This window comes from Cloeon dipterum, chromosome X (assembly GCF_949628265.1).
Source record: "Cloeon dipterum chromosome X, ieCloDipt1.1, whole genome shotgun sequence".
NCBI classification, from domain to species: Eukaryota; Metazoa; Arthropoda; class Insecta; order Ephemeroptera; family Baetidae; genus Cloeon; species Cloeon dipterum.
The window spans coordinates 7,731,926-7,748,918 of NC_088790.1; the positions used below are offsets into that span (position 1 = coordinate 7,731,926).

General features: G+C 38.3%; 5 protein-coding genes across 6 annotated transcripts; 2 read left to right on the forward strand and 3 right to left on the reverse strand.

The window, feature by feature from the left end:
* Window positions 1-1,762: 1,762 nt before the first annotated feature.
* On the reverse strand, window positions 1,763-5,703 carry LOC135945319 (uncharacterized). Its single transcript, XM_065492940.1, has 8 exons — window positions 5,544-5,703; window positions 5,274-5,439; window positions 5,075-5,176; window positions 4,961-5,023; window positions 4,685-4,879; window positions 4,447-4,628; window positions 3,938-4,385; window positions 1,763-3,260 (listed from the first exon to the last, which is right to left on the reverse strand). The coding sequence occupies exons 2-8, from the start codon at window positions 5,435-5,437 to the stop codon at window positions 2,504-2,506; spliced, it is 1,911 nt and encodes a 636-aa protein (XP_065349012.1). The 5' UTR covers window positions 5,438-5,439; window positions 5,544-5,703; the 3' UTR covers window positions 1,763-2,503.
* A 268-nt stretch (window positions 5,704-5,971) lies between these two features.
* ND-18 (NADH:ubiquinone oxidoreductase subunit 18) lies at window positions 5,972-7,106 on the forward strand. Its single transcript, XM_065492968.1, has 4 exons — window positions 5,972-6,133; window positions 6,417-6,558; window positions 6,612-6,787; window positions 6,846-7,106. Exons 1-4 carry the CDS (start codon window positions 6,057-6,059, stop codon window positions 7,021-7,023), a joined length of 573 nt encoding a protein of 190 aa, XP_065349040.1. The 5' UTR covers window positions 5,972-6,056; the 3' UTR covers window positions 7,024-7,106.
* Window positions 7,107-7,944: 838 nt separating this feature from the next.
* On the reverse strand, window positions 7,945-10,867 carry LOC135945323 (UDP-N-acetylhexosamine pyrophosphorylase-like protein 1). Of its 2 annotated transcripts, XM_065492949.1 has the most exons (6): window positions 10,710-10,866; window positions 10,115-10,661; window positions 9,811-10,060; window positions 9,457-9,603; window positions 8,802-9,053; window positions 7,945-8,744 (listed from the first exon to the last, which is right to left on the reverse strand). In XM_065492949.1, the coding sequence occupies exons 2-6, from the start codon at window positions 10,603-10,605 to the stop codon at window positions 8,355-8,357; spliced, it is 1,530 nt and encodes a 509-aa protein (XP_065349021.1). In that variant the 5' UTR covers window positions 10,606-10,661; window positions 10,710-10,866; the 3' UTR covers window positions 7,945-8,354. The 2 variants fall into 2 exon arrangements, with proteins under 2 accessions (XP_065349021.1, XP_065349020.1); XM_065492948.1 differs by having other exon boundaries at window positions 10,115-10,867.
* A 344-nt stretch (window positions 10,868-11,211) lies between these two features.
* On the forward strand, window positions 11,212-15,111 carry LOC135945326 (PHD finger protein 7-like). The gene is made up of 11 exons (XM_065492950.1): window positions 11,212-11,432; window positions 11,810-12,085; window positions 12,135-12,236; window positions 12,285-12,409; window positions 12,467-12,644; window positions 12,699-12,802; window positions 12,860-12,973; window positions 13,029-13,147; window positions 14,090-14,225; window positions 14,290-14,485; window positions 14,547-15,111. The coding sequence occupies exons 2-11, from the start codon at window positions 11,855-11,857 to the stop codon at window positions 14,634-14,636; spliced, it is 1,395 nt and encodes a 464-aa protein (XP_065349022.1). The 5' UTR covers window positions 11,212-11,432; window positions 11,810-11,854; the 3' UTR covers window positions 14,637-15,111.
* A 194-nt stretch (window positions 15,112-15,305) lies between these two features.
* Window positions 15,306-16,935, reverse strand: LOC135945335 (thioredoxin-related transmembrane protein 2 homolog). Its single transcript, XM_065492960.1, has 4 exons — window positions 16,730-16,935; window positions 16,480-16,660; window positions 16,018-16,397; window positions 15,306-15,961 (listed from the first exon to the last, which is right to left on the reverse strand). Exons 1-4 carry the CDS (start codon window positions 16,877-16,879, stop codon window positions 15,842-15,844), a joined length of 831 nt encoding a protein of 276 aa, XP_065349032.1. The 5' UTR covers window positions 16,880-16,935; the 3' UTR covers window positions 15,306-15,841.
* Window positions 16,936-16,993: the final 58 nt, after the last annotated feature.

Sequence of the window (16,993 nt, forward strand, 5' to 3'; positions counted from 1 at the left end):
TGCCTTCAGCTCGAGGTCTAATAAACTTTTCCGGATTGAATCGCACGTGGAAATTCAATTTTTATTTTTATTTTGCGTTTTGGAGATTTGTTAGCGTGTAAATCGCCTCGTGGATTTTTAGAACGACGCGCCAATATTGAATAGCCTCGCTGGCGAAAGAGTTTGCCACTTGTTTAAAGATTTTCTCCGACTACCTTTCGGTGAATGGGAGTTTGGGCGTGGCGAAAGCGTTTGAGACACTTTCTGAAAAGCGTGCAGGCAAAATTCGACCACTGCTGCTAGACAAATTGGCGCACGTGCACGTGCACAATAGGAAGCGTCTTTGGCACAAGAAAAAAGTCATTTCAGGGCTCAGCACTTGATCTTCTGAAGAAAGAAAAACTCACGTTTTCTAATTAAAAAATGAGCTACTCCAAAAATAGAAAACGTTCGGAAATATCAGGAAATCGTTTAATATTTATATAAAAGAGAAGGAATAACTCAACTCCAGCTTACTGAGCAAAAACACACTTAACGCGTCTGATTGTTGCTGAGAGAACAGCTGCCATCTGCCTATTGGCGACGCAACAATCAGTTCTTAAAGAACGGCAGACACAGGAACCGATATTCCCTTAAATCGACTGTTGCCCCAGGTGCCAATCCCGGTGGATCCCCCGGGGGATGCATCCACCGTTTTAGGAGTCGACTTTTCTTATGTTAGAGTCACGCGAAGATAATTAATGTTATTGATAAGAGCAATACTATTTGTAACTGGATGACCGAAAATGACGATAAAAGCGAGTGAAATTAGCGAAAATTAAACAGGGATAGTAATAGGAGGATCCACCTCGCGGGGGACCCATCCACCGCTTTCCACCACAAAAAAATCGAGATATTTACATTAAATAAGCCTCCAGACAACTCTTTATGTTGTAATCCATTAGGATCCAAATCTATTGAAGCGTCCTTACTTTTCATCAAACATACGCAAGTGTCAAACAACAGACTGCTGCAGAGAAAGCCTGTGCGCATCAGACAAAGAGTAGAAGTTGGTTTTAATGCGCATTTTTGTCACATCAATTAGTTTTGTAAAGCGCACTGGAGACAATGGCAACAGGATGCGGGGCGATTGCCGCACAAATAAGCCTGGCGCGTTGAGGCGATGTATGCAACCAGCGCGTCGGCTGTGCTCGAACGATTGCATACATACTCTCTACACGACACACGATGAGAAAACCTTAGAATTTTAATATAAATATAAGAGATGCACGGGAATCACCGTATTAAAATTGTCTCGATATTGAAATAAATTAATAATTTTTTAACATGCATAACTGGAAAAATATAATCCTCTGCGGTTACCTGTTATTCTGTGTTGAATGAACTTAATGAGGTTGTGAATTCTAATAAAATATTTTGACGGCAAAGGAGTGTACAATAATATATTAGGATGTACTATATATTATGCTAGAAAATACAAATTCAAATTTTAACCACTTTTAAAACCAACAAAATATTAAAAAAATAAAACATGGAAAATGAATAAAATATCAAATCTGCATTGACAATAATAAAAGAGAATCTGCATTTTACTGCTACAATTATTTAACTAATAGTTTAAAATTTATTAGTAGCTAACTTTGTAACCTTTAAAATCTACAATTATGTTTTTATTACAACAAAACAAATGTCATACAAAAACTAGTAATCAAAACGAGATAAAAAAAATCAATATTATGTTAAGATGTCGAAAGTAACATAAAATTCACAATCAGTTGGGATTGAAAACGCAGTTTATTTTTATTTACCATACTTTTGATTGGTAACAAATTATTATTTTTATAAATTAATTTAATAAAATTTACTCCATAAACAATGCTTAATCCATTATTACAATTTAATTAGCATTACGAGGCACTCATTATTTTCAAACAGGTTCTGTAAATTAAGAGTTAAAAGATATAATTTCTGCTGCTTTCCTGAAAGGCCTCAAACTCGCAAATGAGCATCATTATTCACCACAAAGCCGCTTTTAATTAGCAATTCAAATTTGTATTTGTATGCAGAAAATAAATGTCCTAATTGCATTTGTACAGAATTACTTTATTCTGTGATACTGTGTTGCGAACCCAAATTTTCTCTCATATTCCAGAAGCTCAGTGCAAATGTAATTATTGCAGGAACCTCCTGCTCTACAGGCAGGTTGGCTGCGTGCCCTCTTATTTGACTCTCCGCCGAAAAACTTTTATGACATGATACACGCTAGACATTTTGTCCCATGACTGAGCGAGTCACGCATGTAGAGAGAAGCGGAACCCTGCTTGTAGCAACTTTGTACAAAAATAATATTGAGCGCCCTGCTGTAGCAGAGAAACATTTGAAACGTACATGCACGGCAAAATGTTCCTTTTATGCAAGCCAGACTAAAATCCTACTCATTCCATTTCCGCGTTTTACATTGTTTCTAATTGGCTCGTTTGATGTTAAATTATTGGGGTTCGACGATGGCTATATTTCTTTAAAACTAAGAAATTTTCACAACATCCCCCTCCAAAGAAACTTTAATGGGATGAATGTATTGACTGGAAGTGTATTTCTTGTTTGGAATATCATACTCCAAAATTTTTTCAAGAAGTTCACATTTCGCTCTAAAGCTCATATTCTTTCTGAACCTCTTGGCTTTGTCAAAAACCACATTGTGGAGGTAGCAACGGTGAAATGGAGTCACTTGCCTGGCCACTTCCTTCCAGCTGATCTTGAGTATGTCATCCTCTTTCTGCTTCTGCACTGCTCGGACAGCATCCAACGCAACTTGGTCCCTCAGAACCTTATTCTCGAGCCTAAGCTCATGATACAGGTGGCGAGTCCACAGTCTGTAGATGTCGATTTCGCACATTTTCATCTGTTCAGCAATGTTCTTGTATGGGAGAGATTTCAATTTCTTGAACTGTTCAATGGTTGGCCGTTGGGTGATTTTCATTGCAACTTGCAGGAACGCAGCAATTGTCTCTTTGGAATTAACACTTTGTTTAGGAAGTTCTTCTGATTTTCTCTCCAGCATTTCGCAGTGGCGCCTGAGGCTTTTCCTAGATCGACCAATTGCGTTTGCCAAGCGAGAAAACTTGTCTTTGCCGTTGTATTGGGACAGGTAGTACCGAATGAAGTTGTTTTCTTCTTCAGAGTACACTTTGCTCTTTTTTCTTGCGCCGTACATCTTCAAGTGAATGAAGCGTCTGCTGATGGACTGAAGAGATCTTTTCGGGAGGCCAAGGCCTAAAAGTCTGAAATCACAAATAAAAGAAGCCCAAGCATAATTTCAATAAATTGAGAGGTTAGAACAAAAATTGTAATAATCAATGGATCGCTGTTTAACAAGAAATGATAATTATGGAAATAAGGCTAGGGGATTACTGATAATAACAAACTAAGAGGTTTTTGTTGATGCAGAGTTGAATAACTTGATTTATATAAATATTTTAAAAATAACGGTGTAATATAAATAATTAGGCAGGACAATTTTAAAGCTGAAAATTTAGTTTTAAAAATCTGGTATTGAATTGTTTAATTTTTTCAAATAAATGATATTTTCGTAAAGTACTAAAATTTGTATTATGATGGAGAATACACATTGATAATAATATAATAATAAGTTCCTCAAGAAATATTGAACCACCTCTCTTTTAATAATTATGTTCGAACTGAATTTATTTTGTCTGGATATGGCAATGTATGGGACAAATTAGCCCTGCAGAGCCATAATAAAGATTACTTTGAAACTTAAATAAATTTCAACAGTCCATTTTCTGAAAGGAATTAATTCTATGTAAAAATATTGACATTAAATTTTTTCAACTGATAAATGTTTAGATTTTGCATTATGCTTGTCACTCGTTAATGTACCAATTTTATAAAGCCACGTATCAGACATCTAATCATGATAGATTGTACAGCAATGTACCTATAAAATCCTAGGAGAGTGGTTCTTGATGCAGCATGTTTTGGATCAAAAACCTGCCAGTCATCTTTTCCAAGCTTGTGCTGCTTTTGAAACGATTCCCAGTTTTTCAACAGCACAGCATCTTCTTCTTTACTCCACAGCTTGCCATCTGAAATCACGTCCATTTTCTTCAGCTCCTCTCTCGTCCTTCTAGACAAGCACAAGCTGATGGAGTTTTCTATCATGTGCTCTTCGTGTACGTTTGTGTTCAGAATAATCAGAGAACCGAGTTTATCATCGATTTCACTCTGGGTCAGTGTCTTGTACTTGAGTTTGTCATTTTCAGGAAAGCTTGGCAAGTCTTCTGGCTCCAAAGGAATGCCCAAGGTGCGGCTCATCATCAGGTGAGGCTCCAAGATGTCTTCTTTGTTGGATGACTTCTTCGGCGCTCTTTTCCTTACAGAGTTACCTATTAATTCAAATTCCATTAATATTTAAATATAAAAGTATACTATAGATTGCCTCATTACTTGGGTTTTTGGTACTTGTTGGTACTTTCTCCTTCAAACTTATTTTTGGAGTGGATAAAGATTTCTTTATTTTCCCACCATTCACCTGCGAAGTGGCGCCTGCAACCCCATTCAAAGACCAATTCTTTTTCTTTGTCGAGTCGGCAGACATACCCTCAGCGCTTATTTGCATGTTGACAGACCTTGGAATTTCCAGATATAAGGGATTATGACACACCACTGGAAATAAACATCTTACTTGTTAATTCCATTTAAGGTTTGCCTTTCCAACTCTGCTACAAGCGATTTCTTCGCCCTCTTTCCTGAATAGTCCTCTGTCAAGCTAGTTTCTGCGATTTCAGCCTTTTTTTTCTTCTTAGTTCCCGACTTTGTTATTTCAGGAGTATTCTCAGACTCTTTAGTGTCTGCTTGCCCAGAGGTTGTTTCAATCAACCTGGAAAATTACACAGAAATGGTTTAATTGATATCACTACAATAAATTGAAATTCAAGCTGAACTATGAATCATTTCTTACGATTTGTCACTTTTGACGTTCTTAGGAGGTGGCATAATAGAGTCGTCATCTGAGCTTCCAGAACTAAAAAATAATTTGTAAAGTGATAAGAAGTTAGATGTTATAAATTCCTACCAGTCGACTGATTTTGTGGCCAAAATTAGTCTTGATTCTTTGTTTTTCTTGATCGACTCTGAAAAGCTCATTTCAGTTGATTCCTCATTCGCTTCAATTTTTCTATAAAAATTTCCATAACTTTGTTTTAGTAACATGCATAACATGAAACTTTTTCGCATGTACATATTTAGTGATAAATTTCATTAAAACAACAAACCTTTTCTTTTTCTTCTTGGAACCTTCATCACTGAGACTGAAGTCAGACACGCTTAAAATTTCATGAACTTCAGTTCTTTCAGCATTACTTTTCCTTTTCTTTTTCTTCTTTTTGGCAGAAGTTTGGTCAATCGCGTCCTGAACATCAACCAACTTGTTTTCCATCGCTGTAAAGTCAAATATGATGTTATAAATCATGCGTTTTTACATTGCATTCATAATAACAATTACATATAACATACAAAGAACAAATTAATTTTATTGCACAAACCTGCAGATCAAATGCAAGACACACAAGTCACAGGCAGGCAGAAGGCGTGCGATGAGGACTACAGACAGCACATGGACATGGACAGCACGAGCCGCACGAGGACTGATCGAGGAATATTAGATCGTTTACAAAACTGTGTAGTGTACAGTACATTATGCGCATCTATTTAAGGAGAGTAAAGGTAGGAGATGCGAATAAACAGACAGAGTCACCAAAAGTGGGGAAGGGGTGGGGGCGAACAACCAGCGAACAAGCGACGTTCACCCCCACCCCTTCCCCTCTTTTGGTGACTCTGGCTGTTTATTCGCATCTCCTACCTTTACTCTCCTTACACCTATTGGCCCATTCAGACTGAAGCTCTAATGTGATTGGGTAGTTTGTATGTACGTATATATTCCAGGAAATTCTTGACTTTAGCGCTCATAGATGGCGCTTAACTCATCTTGTGTTTTCGAGCTTTTGATTTCTCTCATCAGCTGTTAGAGTTAGAACTGAACCAGAGAGAGGTGAAAGATGGCTTCGAATCTGGTTCTAATATCCCGTCAACTGCGGCAAAAATTATCGAATTGTGGCACTCTATCAATTGCTAGGTATGTTAAACATCTATGTAAATCGCATTATGTTGCATTAAGTTGATTTAATAAAAATTCAATAAAACAAACTTTTTTCCAATTTTCGATTCAAAACACAAGACACACTGCGTTCTAAAAAATTATACAATACATATTTATACAAATTCGCAAGATATGTACCTGTAATACCATGCTCTATAAATGTGCTGTTCATAACTTGAACCATTAACTTTGCACTGCATTCAAAAAGATCTTTAATCTTGTGCACAAGACAATAATAATATTTTTTGTTTGCAAACAGAAACAACCTCATCCGTGCTGGTTTTGCAAGCGATGTTTCCAATCTGAAGGACACTCAGAAAGATGCCAAAGAACTCTTGGCTAGCCCTGAAGAGCAGGCGCACCGAAAGCAGATGGAAGGCTACATCACAGTCGATGCCAAGGTAAAACAATACACATAAAAACGAGCAACTCTAACATTGAGAATGGCGTAAAGGTCGACATCTCACCAGTAACCGGTGTGCCGGAGGAACACATCAAAAACCGAAGAGTGCGGATCTTCGTGCCGGCGAAAAATTCAATGCAATCTGGCACTGACAACATTAAAGCCTGGCAAATGGAGTTTGAGACCCGTGAAAGATGGGAAAACCCTCTCATGGGCTGGGCCTCCACGTAATCATTTCTCATGAGAGGAAGTCTGTGTTAATATCACTTGTCTTTTCTTTGGCAGTGGTGATCCTCTCTCCAACATGAAGATTCAGTTTAAGGACAAAGAAGATGCGATCGACTACTGTGAAAAGAATGGCTGGAAATGGTATGTTCAAGAGGCAAATACCAAAACTCCTAAGCCGAGGTCATACGGAATGAATTTCCACTGGAGCAAGAGGTCCCGTGTTTCCACCAAGTAGAATTGGGGCTCCTATAGATTGAACCCTTAATAACGATGCTATGTAAATTATGGTTAAATTAAAACTGTTGATATGTGTAAGAACTTAATTTTCATTATTACGATTTTAAATATTTCGCTGTAACGATGTTTTTTGCATTGTGCTTCAGCAGAGGGTAACTTATTAACTTAAGAACTTGGTGGATAGTTAAGTTTGCCATTACTTTATATCTGCAAATATTAAAGATCTCAGCCAGCCAAGCCATGCCAGCTGGCTAGTATTGGGTCTCGCGTGATTAGCCGCCGTAAATATGTCCTAGCTGTGCCAGCCACCAGTCAGAAAGTCCAAAATATTGGCTCCCACCCTTCAGGTCGTTAAGCACCATCAAGCTCCACTTCTATATCTTTTTGTTAGCCGCCGCCTAAAATTATGGGGCTGACAATGAGCCTCTAGCATATACCAACTTAAAATGAAAGGATGTCAAAGAGGAAATAATGGAATTTGTAAGAAATTACAGGAAATTTTCAATGACAAACCTTTTAAAAAAATAATTTGCCTTATATTCTAGGGTCCGCCTAGTTCAAAATTTTCTAAAAAAATATTTTGAGATGTGAAAATGATTTAACTTTCAATTTAAATTTAAAAATTCATTATCTAAATATATTCCAAAATCTATCATTTTTAGTCACTGAAGGAGAAAACATATCTCCAAATGTGAATTGCAAAACCCTGAAAATGATAAATCTTAATTATCGAGTTCTATGGACCAGCAGTTATCTAAAGGGAATGTTCAACAATTCGAAATCAAGAACCAACGCAGTAATAATTGTTCTGAAGTCCAATTAATTAAATTTCTGGATCCGCTCCATAAATCGCAAGAGCGTTACTTGACGAGTCATTTAAAAAAATATAGCTTGATGAGGAATTTCAATTAGCCATAAATTGCTTTTTTAAAATTTTAATTGTTCAAAGAGAAGCCACCAATGTGTTTTCAACAAAAATATCTAAGACTATATGACAAGTGAATCTTATAGAAACTGATGACTAAAAATTTCCTCACACAGAGTTATCATAATGGTGATGTAATTCAAGCTCCCAACCCTTTGTCTAATGGGAACTTTGACTGCAGCCTCTTCTTACAAAATGTTATAAAAATGTTAACTGGCGTGGATAAACTGGGAAAAGGCTATCACAATTTCTCAGAAATAAACTTTGACCACTCCCAACAGGGCTCACAATGCTATGTCCCACAAGTTTTAAATGCAGAAGAAAAATCGCCTTTTGGCAATGTACACTTGACAGTACCCTGCAAAATATAATATAATAATAATTGTTTCACACTAGCTTTAAAATCAATGCACTGTTTCTTTAGAGGGAAAGAAGAGATCATTGTCAGCGAGCTTTTTAGCATGGTCAATGCTGGAATTTAGGAGCAGCGGAGTTTGCAGTCTTTGTCCTGCAACAAGGGATCCTAGCCCCTCTCCCCTGTAGGAAACGAGTGGAGATATTTCAACAACCAAATTATCGGAATCAACAGAAAGGCCTGTTTCGTCAACAAAGCTGCCGCCGTTCGCCATGACTAATCGCCGATGGAATGAAAGAAGAGCTTGCCGAGCGGTCTTTGGAGTGTCGCTTTTTTCACCAGGCCTGTTTTTCAATGGACTGAATTCATCTTCTCGAGGCACTTCCCAGCAAGCAAATGTTTTGGCCAGAGGAAAAGCGTCAAACACAAATTTTTCAATCTATTATGTTAGATAATTAGTAACAACGCAAATATAAAACAAGAAAATAATTTTAACCTTAATTCCATTTGGCTTGTTAGGAGCCTTTGACTCTCCGGTTTCAGGGTTTGCCACTGGAATGCACTTGCGTGCAATGTGGAATTTCAGTCCATCGTTTTTGGTTGCGCATATTCTTTGCAGGAAAGGAACAGAAAAAATGTGGTTACAGATGCTCCCCAGGCAGTAGGTTAGCCGGCCGTCAGGATTTCGCTTTTCGGCCTTTTCCGTTGTCAGCTCACTGTACTCAACAACATTGTAATGACCATCAACCTGCAATAATTTGTCAGTTTCATTTTTAAATGCTGATAAAATGAGAAATTAATACTGAACTGAGCCTGGACCTTAAGTGAGAATAATTTAAAATTAAATAATTGAAATGACATTGAGTTTCAAACTTCAGCAGAAATGGAAATAGTGCTCTATATAGATGTTTACAAATGGACAAGATGAAGAGTTTTTTTTTTTTAAAGATAAGATAGGACAATTTTTATTTTGAAAAACACAGGATTTTCTTAACAGCAGCAAGAAATAAATAATGGTCTTGAATAATATATAAAATTGTATGAAATTATTATATATGCGCTATGCGTATTTGGCTGTGCAGCAAAAGTTGAAAACCAAAATGATTTGCAGTTAAGATTTTAACCATGTCTGGATTGAAAATATAGCTTACCAGGCAAATAACGCCAACAGCCTCCTTGGGCTGTGTTTTATTAACGACCTTTGCTCCACATTCCGCTCCTTTTTTGTTGCAATAACCAACAAAAATTGGGTCTGCAGGTCGCACAAGGACATTATCCACTCCATAAACATGAACATACTAGAAAAATAAGATAAAATATTGATTAGAACGAGGAATCACGTTGCTTGGTTGTGTAATTCTATTAGCATTGTTTGCGTGTGTTCTTCTAGGCTGGCAATATTTGAGTAAACAATTATGCGTATCTGATCAATGAAGAGCAAATCAAGGCGAAAATGTGTCAGCTTATCTCATCACGTATAATAGGAAGTGCAAATATTAGCTTACAACAAGGCCGCGTTTCTCCATGTCGTCCAATACTCCATTGTCTCTGAGCGCCCTGAAGAGGCCTCCGTTACCGTCCGGCGCTCTGGCGATCCTGCTGGGCGTCTCCAGTAAAATTTTTCCGTCAGGTGCAAAGCACACCATCATTGCTTGTTCAAACACAAACACCTGCTTCGGGTCAAGTCCGAAATAATTCCTGTCAGAGAGGAACTGAATCGTGGGCTCTCTTGTGTGCTCACTGGTCATAATGTACCTAAAATTAATTTTATGAGAACATGAATGGTAACATTATCTGCTAAATTAGTACCAAGGAAGAGAAGACTTTTTGCCGGTGAGCTCCTCCGCGAGGTTTTGGAGGCGCAGAATCCTTTCAGCCTGCAGTTGATAGAGCGATTTGTGGGAGGGAAGACCGATATCATACATGCCTTTGGGGTAAACTACCCCAAGGCGAGTCCCCTGTCCTCCTGCCAGCAGCAAGGTGGCGACTTTTCCATCGGCGATAAGTTCCAGTCCACTGTTCTCAAGCTGCTCCAATTCTTCGGGACTGGATTCGGACGCGAAGCCACAGATGTCCTCGGGCACAGGCTCCATCCTGGACTCCAGGGATTTGTTGTCGCCCTGCGACTCAGCCTCCATGGCCTGCCTAAAGAAGTCGAGGTTTTGCTGCACGTCGATCTCGGAGATGTCAGCAATCAGGCTGTTCCTCTCCGAGTCGGTCAGTCTGTCCCAAAAGTGAAGGAGGTGGCCCTGACCGTGTGCGTCCAGTCTGGCCTTCAGCGTTGCGTAGTCTTGTGGCATTTTGCTGCAGCATCAGCAGGTGTCTGGAGAGAGCCTAGGACAAGAGTGGCTGAAACCTGAGACACACTGACCACGTCAGTTCTGTTGTGCTTCGCTTTGCTTACTTGGCAACCCGGCAATGACACAACGCACAGTGGGGAGTGTAGTGCGAACACCAGTGCTTGCATTCACCAACGCCGAGATAAGCGGAGAACAGGGAGTTGACAGTCCTCGACACAGGCCAGGGCCGAGAGCTGTTCGCATGCGTACTGCTGTTACATACCTTCCATGTATTTTACAGTATCATAGACCACGAAACATTGCCGTGTATATATAAGGTATGATAATAGTGCCCCCTCTATTGAAAACTTACTATTTACACGTACGGATGGTCGCGGAGCTTTCTTGACATTTTATTTTTTGCAGCAACTGGTTCACGGAGGGACTTGAACGCTTTAAAAATTTGTCCGCGAAATTATGAACTATTTACGCTACACATAGCTGACAACAGGCTGACAAGAAGGTAGGCGTGGTTCGAACGGGCAAACGAACGCATCCTCCTCTCTCTTAAGTCCTTATTCCAGTTTTTCTCTGGCGCTACTTTCTACTCTTGTTTCCCTCTCAAATCCCTATAAACGTTTTAATCAGTCGGCAGTCCCAGTCCGAGTCAACGCCAAAATTTCTGAGAAACAAGGCTGAGACAAGTTTAGTTTCAATTTTGTGAATTCCATTCACTATGTATTGATATTTGACGATCCGGCTTTTAACATTGCTGAGAGCTATCATCAAGTGGTGGCAGTAGAATCTCAATCTCATCGGTGTTAAAAAACGAAAAATTGTGCTCATTGGTAATTTTTCATACTTTTTGTGTATCTATGTAGTAGCATGTATCTACCCAAACTTAAAGCCCAAAGCAAACATCCTCTCACCACTACTAAATCTCTTTGGTTAATTTTGTTCGATAGTTTTCGATGGACAAATTAAAAACAAAACCAAAAATGAATTTTATCTCTAACGAGTGCATGCTTAAGAAGTCTTAATAACACACGCTTAATATTATCATAATCTGGCAATCAAACTCTTTTAAGTGCCCGAACAATTGTTTTCTACTAAGGAATATCTGATATGTACATACATAATATATTGCTTAATTTTTGACTGTATCTACTTAAAATAAAACTTGTTTACAAATTTATCCTGATTTATTTTCAACATATTTTTTCAGGAGCAAGTTATTTTCTGATTCATTCTTCGCACATCCAGTGGGAGAATGAGTGCACAACGGGGCAGAAGTTTATCTAGCTTTTCTACCACATCACCCAACCGTCAAGTTGCACCATTTGCCAATTGCCACGTTGTCCTGCAGAGGTTGGATGAAAAGACAGTGAATGAAATCAAGAACAGGAAATATTGCAAGCTCTGCAATCGTAGTCCAAGTGACCAAATGCTCTATGGCAAGATGCACACTTTGAATAAATTAAATGTCCATTATTACTGCTTGGTAAGCCTGTTCAAATTCACGTGTAAACCCAACTAATTTCAAATTTAAGCTGTTTGCGTGTCACTTGGCCCAGAAAGGCGCCGACACCCAGGGTATTTTTGGATTCTTGGAGGCGGATATCAGGAAAGAGATCAGAAGAGCCTCTAAAGAGGTAAACATCAAATAAAAACAGTCAAATGTCACTAATTTAATTGTTCAGAAATGTAGCTACTGCCATGAAGGAGGCGCAACAATCGTCTGTGTCCAGAGATTGTGTAAAAAGGTGTTCCATTTTCCCTGTGGCGTGGAAAATGGATCTCAGCACAACTTTTACAACAAATTCCAGTATGGCGTTAAACTGGTTAGTTTATAAGGTGAAATTAGTAATCTATTTTCCAACAGATCGTTCTGCAAGCAACATCGGCCTTTCGTAAGAATCCCTGCCATATATGCAATTGACATGGAGCCAGTGTTCTGTTCCATTTGCATGGAGGAGGCAAAAAAAGATTTGAAATGCATGAAAACCCTGTGGGCACCTTGCTGCAAGAAGAACTCTTGGTTCCACAGACCTTGTGTTCAAGTAATGATTGAGATTTTGTACTTAAAATGATCTCTTTGACACGTAATGCAACAGAGATATGCCTTGAGCTCCGGATACTTCTTCAAATGTCCTAGATGCAATGACAAGGATGATTTCTGCAAAGCCATGCTCCGCTATGGAGTGTATGTTCCTGAAAAGTGAGTTCTCAGCGTAAAAAACTTGCCTAATTAATTTCTACGAATGTATAATTGTAGGGATGCTTCATGGGAAACCGAGGGAAACCAATTTGGTGCCCTGTATGAGAGGTACAGCCATTGTGACGCAGACATGTGCCTCTGTCCGCAAGGACGAGACGAAGACAATCACAGGTAGATATATGAAACTTGCAGATAGAAGTTCAGTTAATTGAAATTCTGACTTCAGCCCATGGAAAATTGTTCTATGTGGTGCGTGTGGTTCGCAAGGCATCCACGTCGGCTGCACTCAGTTTAAATCACCACTACGCAGATGGTATTGCAAGGGATGCAAACCAATCGTTGCAGGTAATTTTTTTCTCAATCCAGATTGCACTAGCAGGAGAAATGATAGGCTCCGTATTTTTTAGATCGTAGGTACAAAAATAACATCAAAAAATTTCACCTAATGAAATTTTTTTCTTTGGTCTTCGTGAGTAGTCCAAAAGGTTTCATTACTTAAACACAATAGCAAATTGAAGGCAAATCTGCCCACGAATTAATCAACATGTCATGTAAATTTCAAGAGTCTCTTAAATTCTATATTTAAGCCTTAGAAATGCTGAAAGCTCTATAAGGCTGAAAGTGAATTGATCCCAATTTTCTGCGTTCATTTACAAGTTTAGTGGACAACCAGATTTGTTAAGTTTGAATTAGTGCTTAAAACTGTAACATAACCATGGTTGCAGTTTGGAGTTGGGCGGTTGCGGCTTCCTTTACATCATCAAATTTTTGACTTTTTTTAATTGGATGATAAAAAATAAATGTCATTTAGGTGTGGTTTATGGTTAAGAGTGTTGTACAAACCTTCAATGATATCTTAAATTAAAAATGCATTGCTTCATTCATTTGAATATAATGCCATCAATATCATTTAAAAATTCATACAATATTGCTGTAAAACCTTCACGCTAAATCATTTATTTATTTCTTTTATCGAATAAACTATAAAAAATTTGCTGCACAAAATACTTCAATTTTATTAAAGAAAATAGGTAATTATTTTTAATCTTACTTTTTGGGCCACACCAAATAATTGTGCGGTTTGCGGATCAGTTTAATTGGTGCGGTTGGACGCGGTTTTTGTTTGGTTGCGGATTAGAAATTTTACCTCGCAAATTTGAATCCTAAGTTGTGCGTTTCGGAGGGACCCACTATAATATATAGACGAAATAGAAATAGTCCAAAAACTTAATATATTATGTTTGATGAGCTTAAAACTAGTATCTAAAACCACAACTTTTTGTCTAGCTTCCTCGAATGGTGCATGCTCCAGTGTCCATCTTAATTCCATTGCCCACAATTCAAATCTCCCTGGTCCATCATCCCTAACCCATAATCCCTCACCACCAGCACCTCAGGAGGAGGCTGCATCTGATGCCGAAAGGTATGAAACACCTGCAGCAGAATTAAGGTCCCTTACAGCCCTTACACCTCTGTGTGATAATCAGAAGACAAGCAGCTCTCCCCACCAGTCGCCCACAAGGTTATTCCCAATATTCTACCGAACCGATAGAAATCATGGAATCGGACGAAGAGGTAGACGTCGAAATTCTAGACGAGTCAATAAACATCCTGGAGGTAACATCAGCAGGTCAGGCAGTGAGCCCAGCACGTCGTCCAAGCATTTCTTACCCTAGACGAAAGGTGAATATTTTCAATACATTTTCATTTGAGCTGTTTAAAAACGTCCTGTTCCTTAATTCAGCATCAATTCGCGATCATTGTTGATGAGGAGTCTGAAGCAATGGATGATACTGATCTAGAAATATGTGATGACGTCATGATAATTTCTTGAAACCTATAGAAGCACTCTGACACTAAATTTTGTATTCACTTGGAATATTTTTTCGATTTGGATATTAAAATTGTATATACTTCCAAGCTAGTTGAATTGTTCATGCAGATTTTGTCTATACTATTTGCTACTCAAAATAGTGTTGATCTTGTTTTAATTAATGCTCAAATTTTTCCATTCCACCCTGGAGTAATTGCAATCAGGCTAAATAGGACCAGTGTGGCGCTGCAACTCATTCTGATTTCTTAGATTATTTTTGTAGTGGGAAATATACATCTTGCAATCTCTAAGAAATGTGGCTTGCTCGCACAACTTATAAATAATTAAGATTTCAGCATAGCATTACTAGATACGCCTTCCTCATTCCGAACGTTTCAATATCTCAATATAAGTTAGAGTCTTGATTTTGATGTTCTGAAGGATGAGAGTTTTGACATGTATGACATTTGTGTATTAAATAGGTATATTAAAGATGAGCAAATTTGTCTTATTTCCAAGTCAATTATGCTACTTCTGTCACTTTCAAATATTCAAGTGAATCTAAGCAACCTACTGAGTACATTTTTTGTAGAAGTATCAACTACTCCCAAATGAAAACAGTGGGATTTTATGCATAGCAACGTGATTATTGACTTGGTTTTGAGCAAGAGGTAAAATCAGTCCACAATATTCAACAGTCATGAAAATTTTATTATGTAACAAAAGTGCGATTAATATCAATGAAACACCTTATAATCCATCAAAATTGTGCTCATAAATCACTTAAGATGATTAATGTCCGCTATTTTTATTTAGTGAGGCGCAACTTTGATATAGAACAATCATTTACATTTGGGTTAATGTGATCAGAATTCCAATAGCGAGTTTCAAATTACGCTAGTCCAAAAATGGATATAGCAGACATGGGCACTAATGACTCTAAACAACAATACTTCATGCGTGTGACTTCAAACATAATGATGACCGTTTAGCTTTTCATTGATACTGGTCTATCAAAATGCAACGCATTTCTAGTCACCTAAACATGTGCGGGTAACGTGATTCAACTTTCAGGGACAAATTATTGTTTCAAAAACAGCACAGGCAGAAACAACTAACATAAATTTGGCAGCAGTAACAAACTGAAACAAGAATTTTTCTACATAGAAACTGATGACTATAGACATTTCCTCCATAGCAGAAATACATCTATCATAAGTTTACTTTTACTCAGACTTGATGTGCTCCTCAGAGCTGTCCTTTTTGCTTTTCTTTGGAGATTTAAGTGGATTATTTTTACACTCGTTGTAGATATTGTTCAGATCAAAGGCAGCTTTAACATTGTCCTGAAAAAAGAAATGTGATTCAGTTTTAACTTTAAATTAAGATCAGAAACTAATACTTCAGAAAAGTAAAATTTATGGAGTTTGTTGGTAGCGTCTATGTCGGGCCGCCTGATGTGCTCTTTGCCGTCCTTGAAAAGAAGAACGGTAGGCAGCTGTCTACTGAGGGAAGAGTCATCGATTCTGAAGCGTCGGGCCACTTCAGGGAATCGACCAACGTCCACCTTAGCAAACCTCAAATTTTCAAGACCATACTGGTTGGAGATCTCAGCAAAGATGGGAGCAAAGTTGACACAACTGGGGTTCCACGCAGTGTAGAAAGTAACCACCCAGACGATTTTCTTCTCCCTCTTGATCTCCTCCTCCATGTCACTGCCCCTAAAGTAGGTGACATTTTCTGGGCCTTTGTAAACCGGCTCAGGGAATATCAAGCCAACCACTGCAAATTTAAAATTTTGTCAAACGCTCAACTTCTATAAGTTTTTTTAACCATGTGACAATCAAATGAGGTATACACTTACAAATAAATAGCACTCCATAGCCTATCCCCAACTTGGTGTCGGCATAGAACCATAAAATAAGGTTCGCCCCCTTCGTGTAAATGAAGCTTGAGGAAAGGTAGCTGACCATGGACATGCTGCCCGTCTTTCTTGCTCTCACCACAACAACGATAAGTAAAAAGAACAATATCTCACTTTCTCTCTGCAAAAATAACATAAAACATTTAAAATGTGACCATCATATTATTCAATACCAAAATAGCTCCCTCACCATGTCAAGCTCCCCACATTCGACTTTGTCAGGGAAGAGGCGATCGCAAATAGGGACGATTTTCTTGCCAATCATGTAAGAAAATGTGAGAATCAGGTTGACCCAATAGTAGGGAAGCACCAGACGCTTCAGGTCTTTGGTGAATGCCATTATTTTATCTCAGAGCAACTTGCCCACAATTGAGATAGATACCTCTTGATACACGATTAAGCCTTACTCAAGTATCTTTAATAACAACCAAATCCACGACACGCCCACATATGC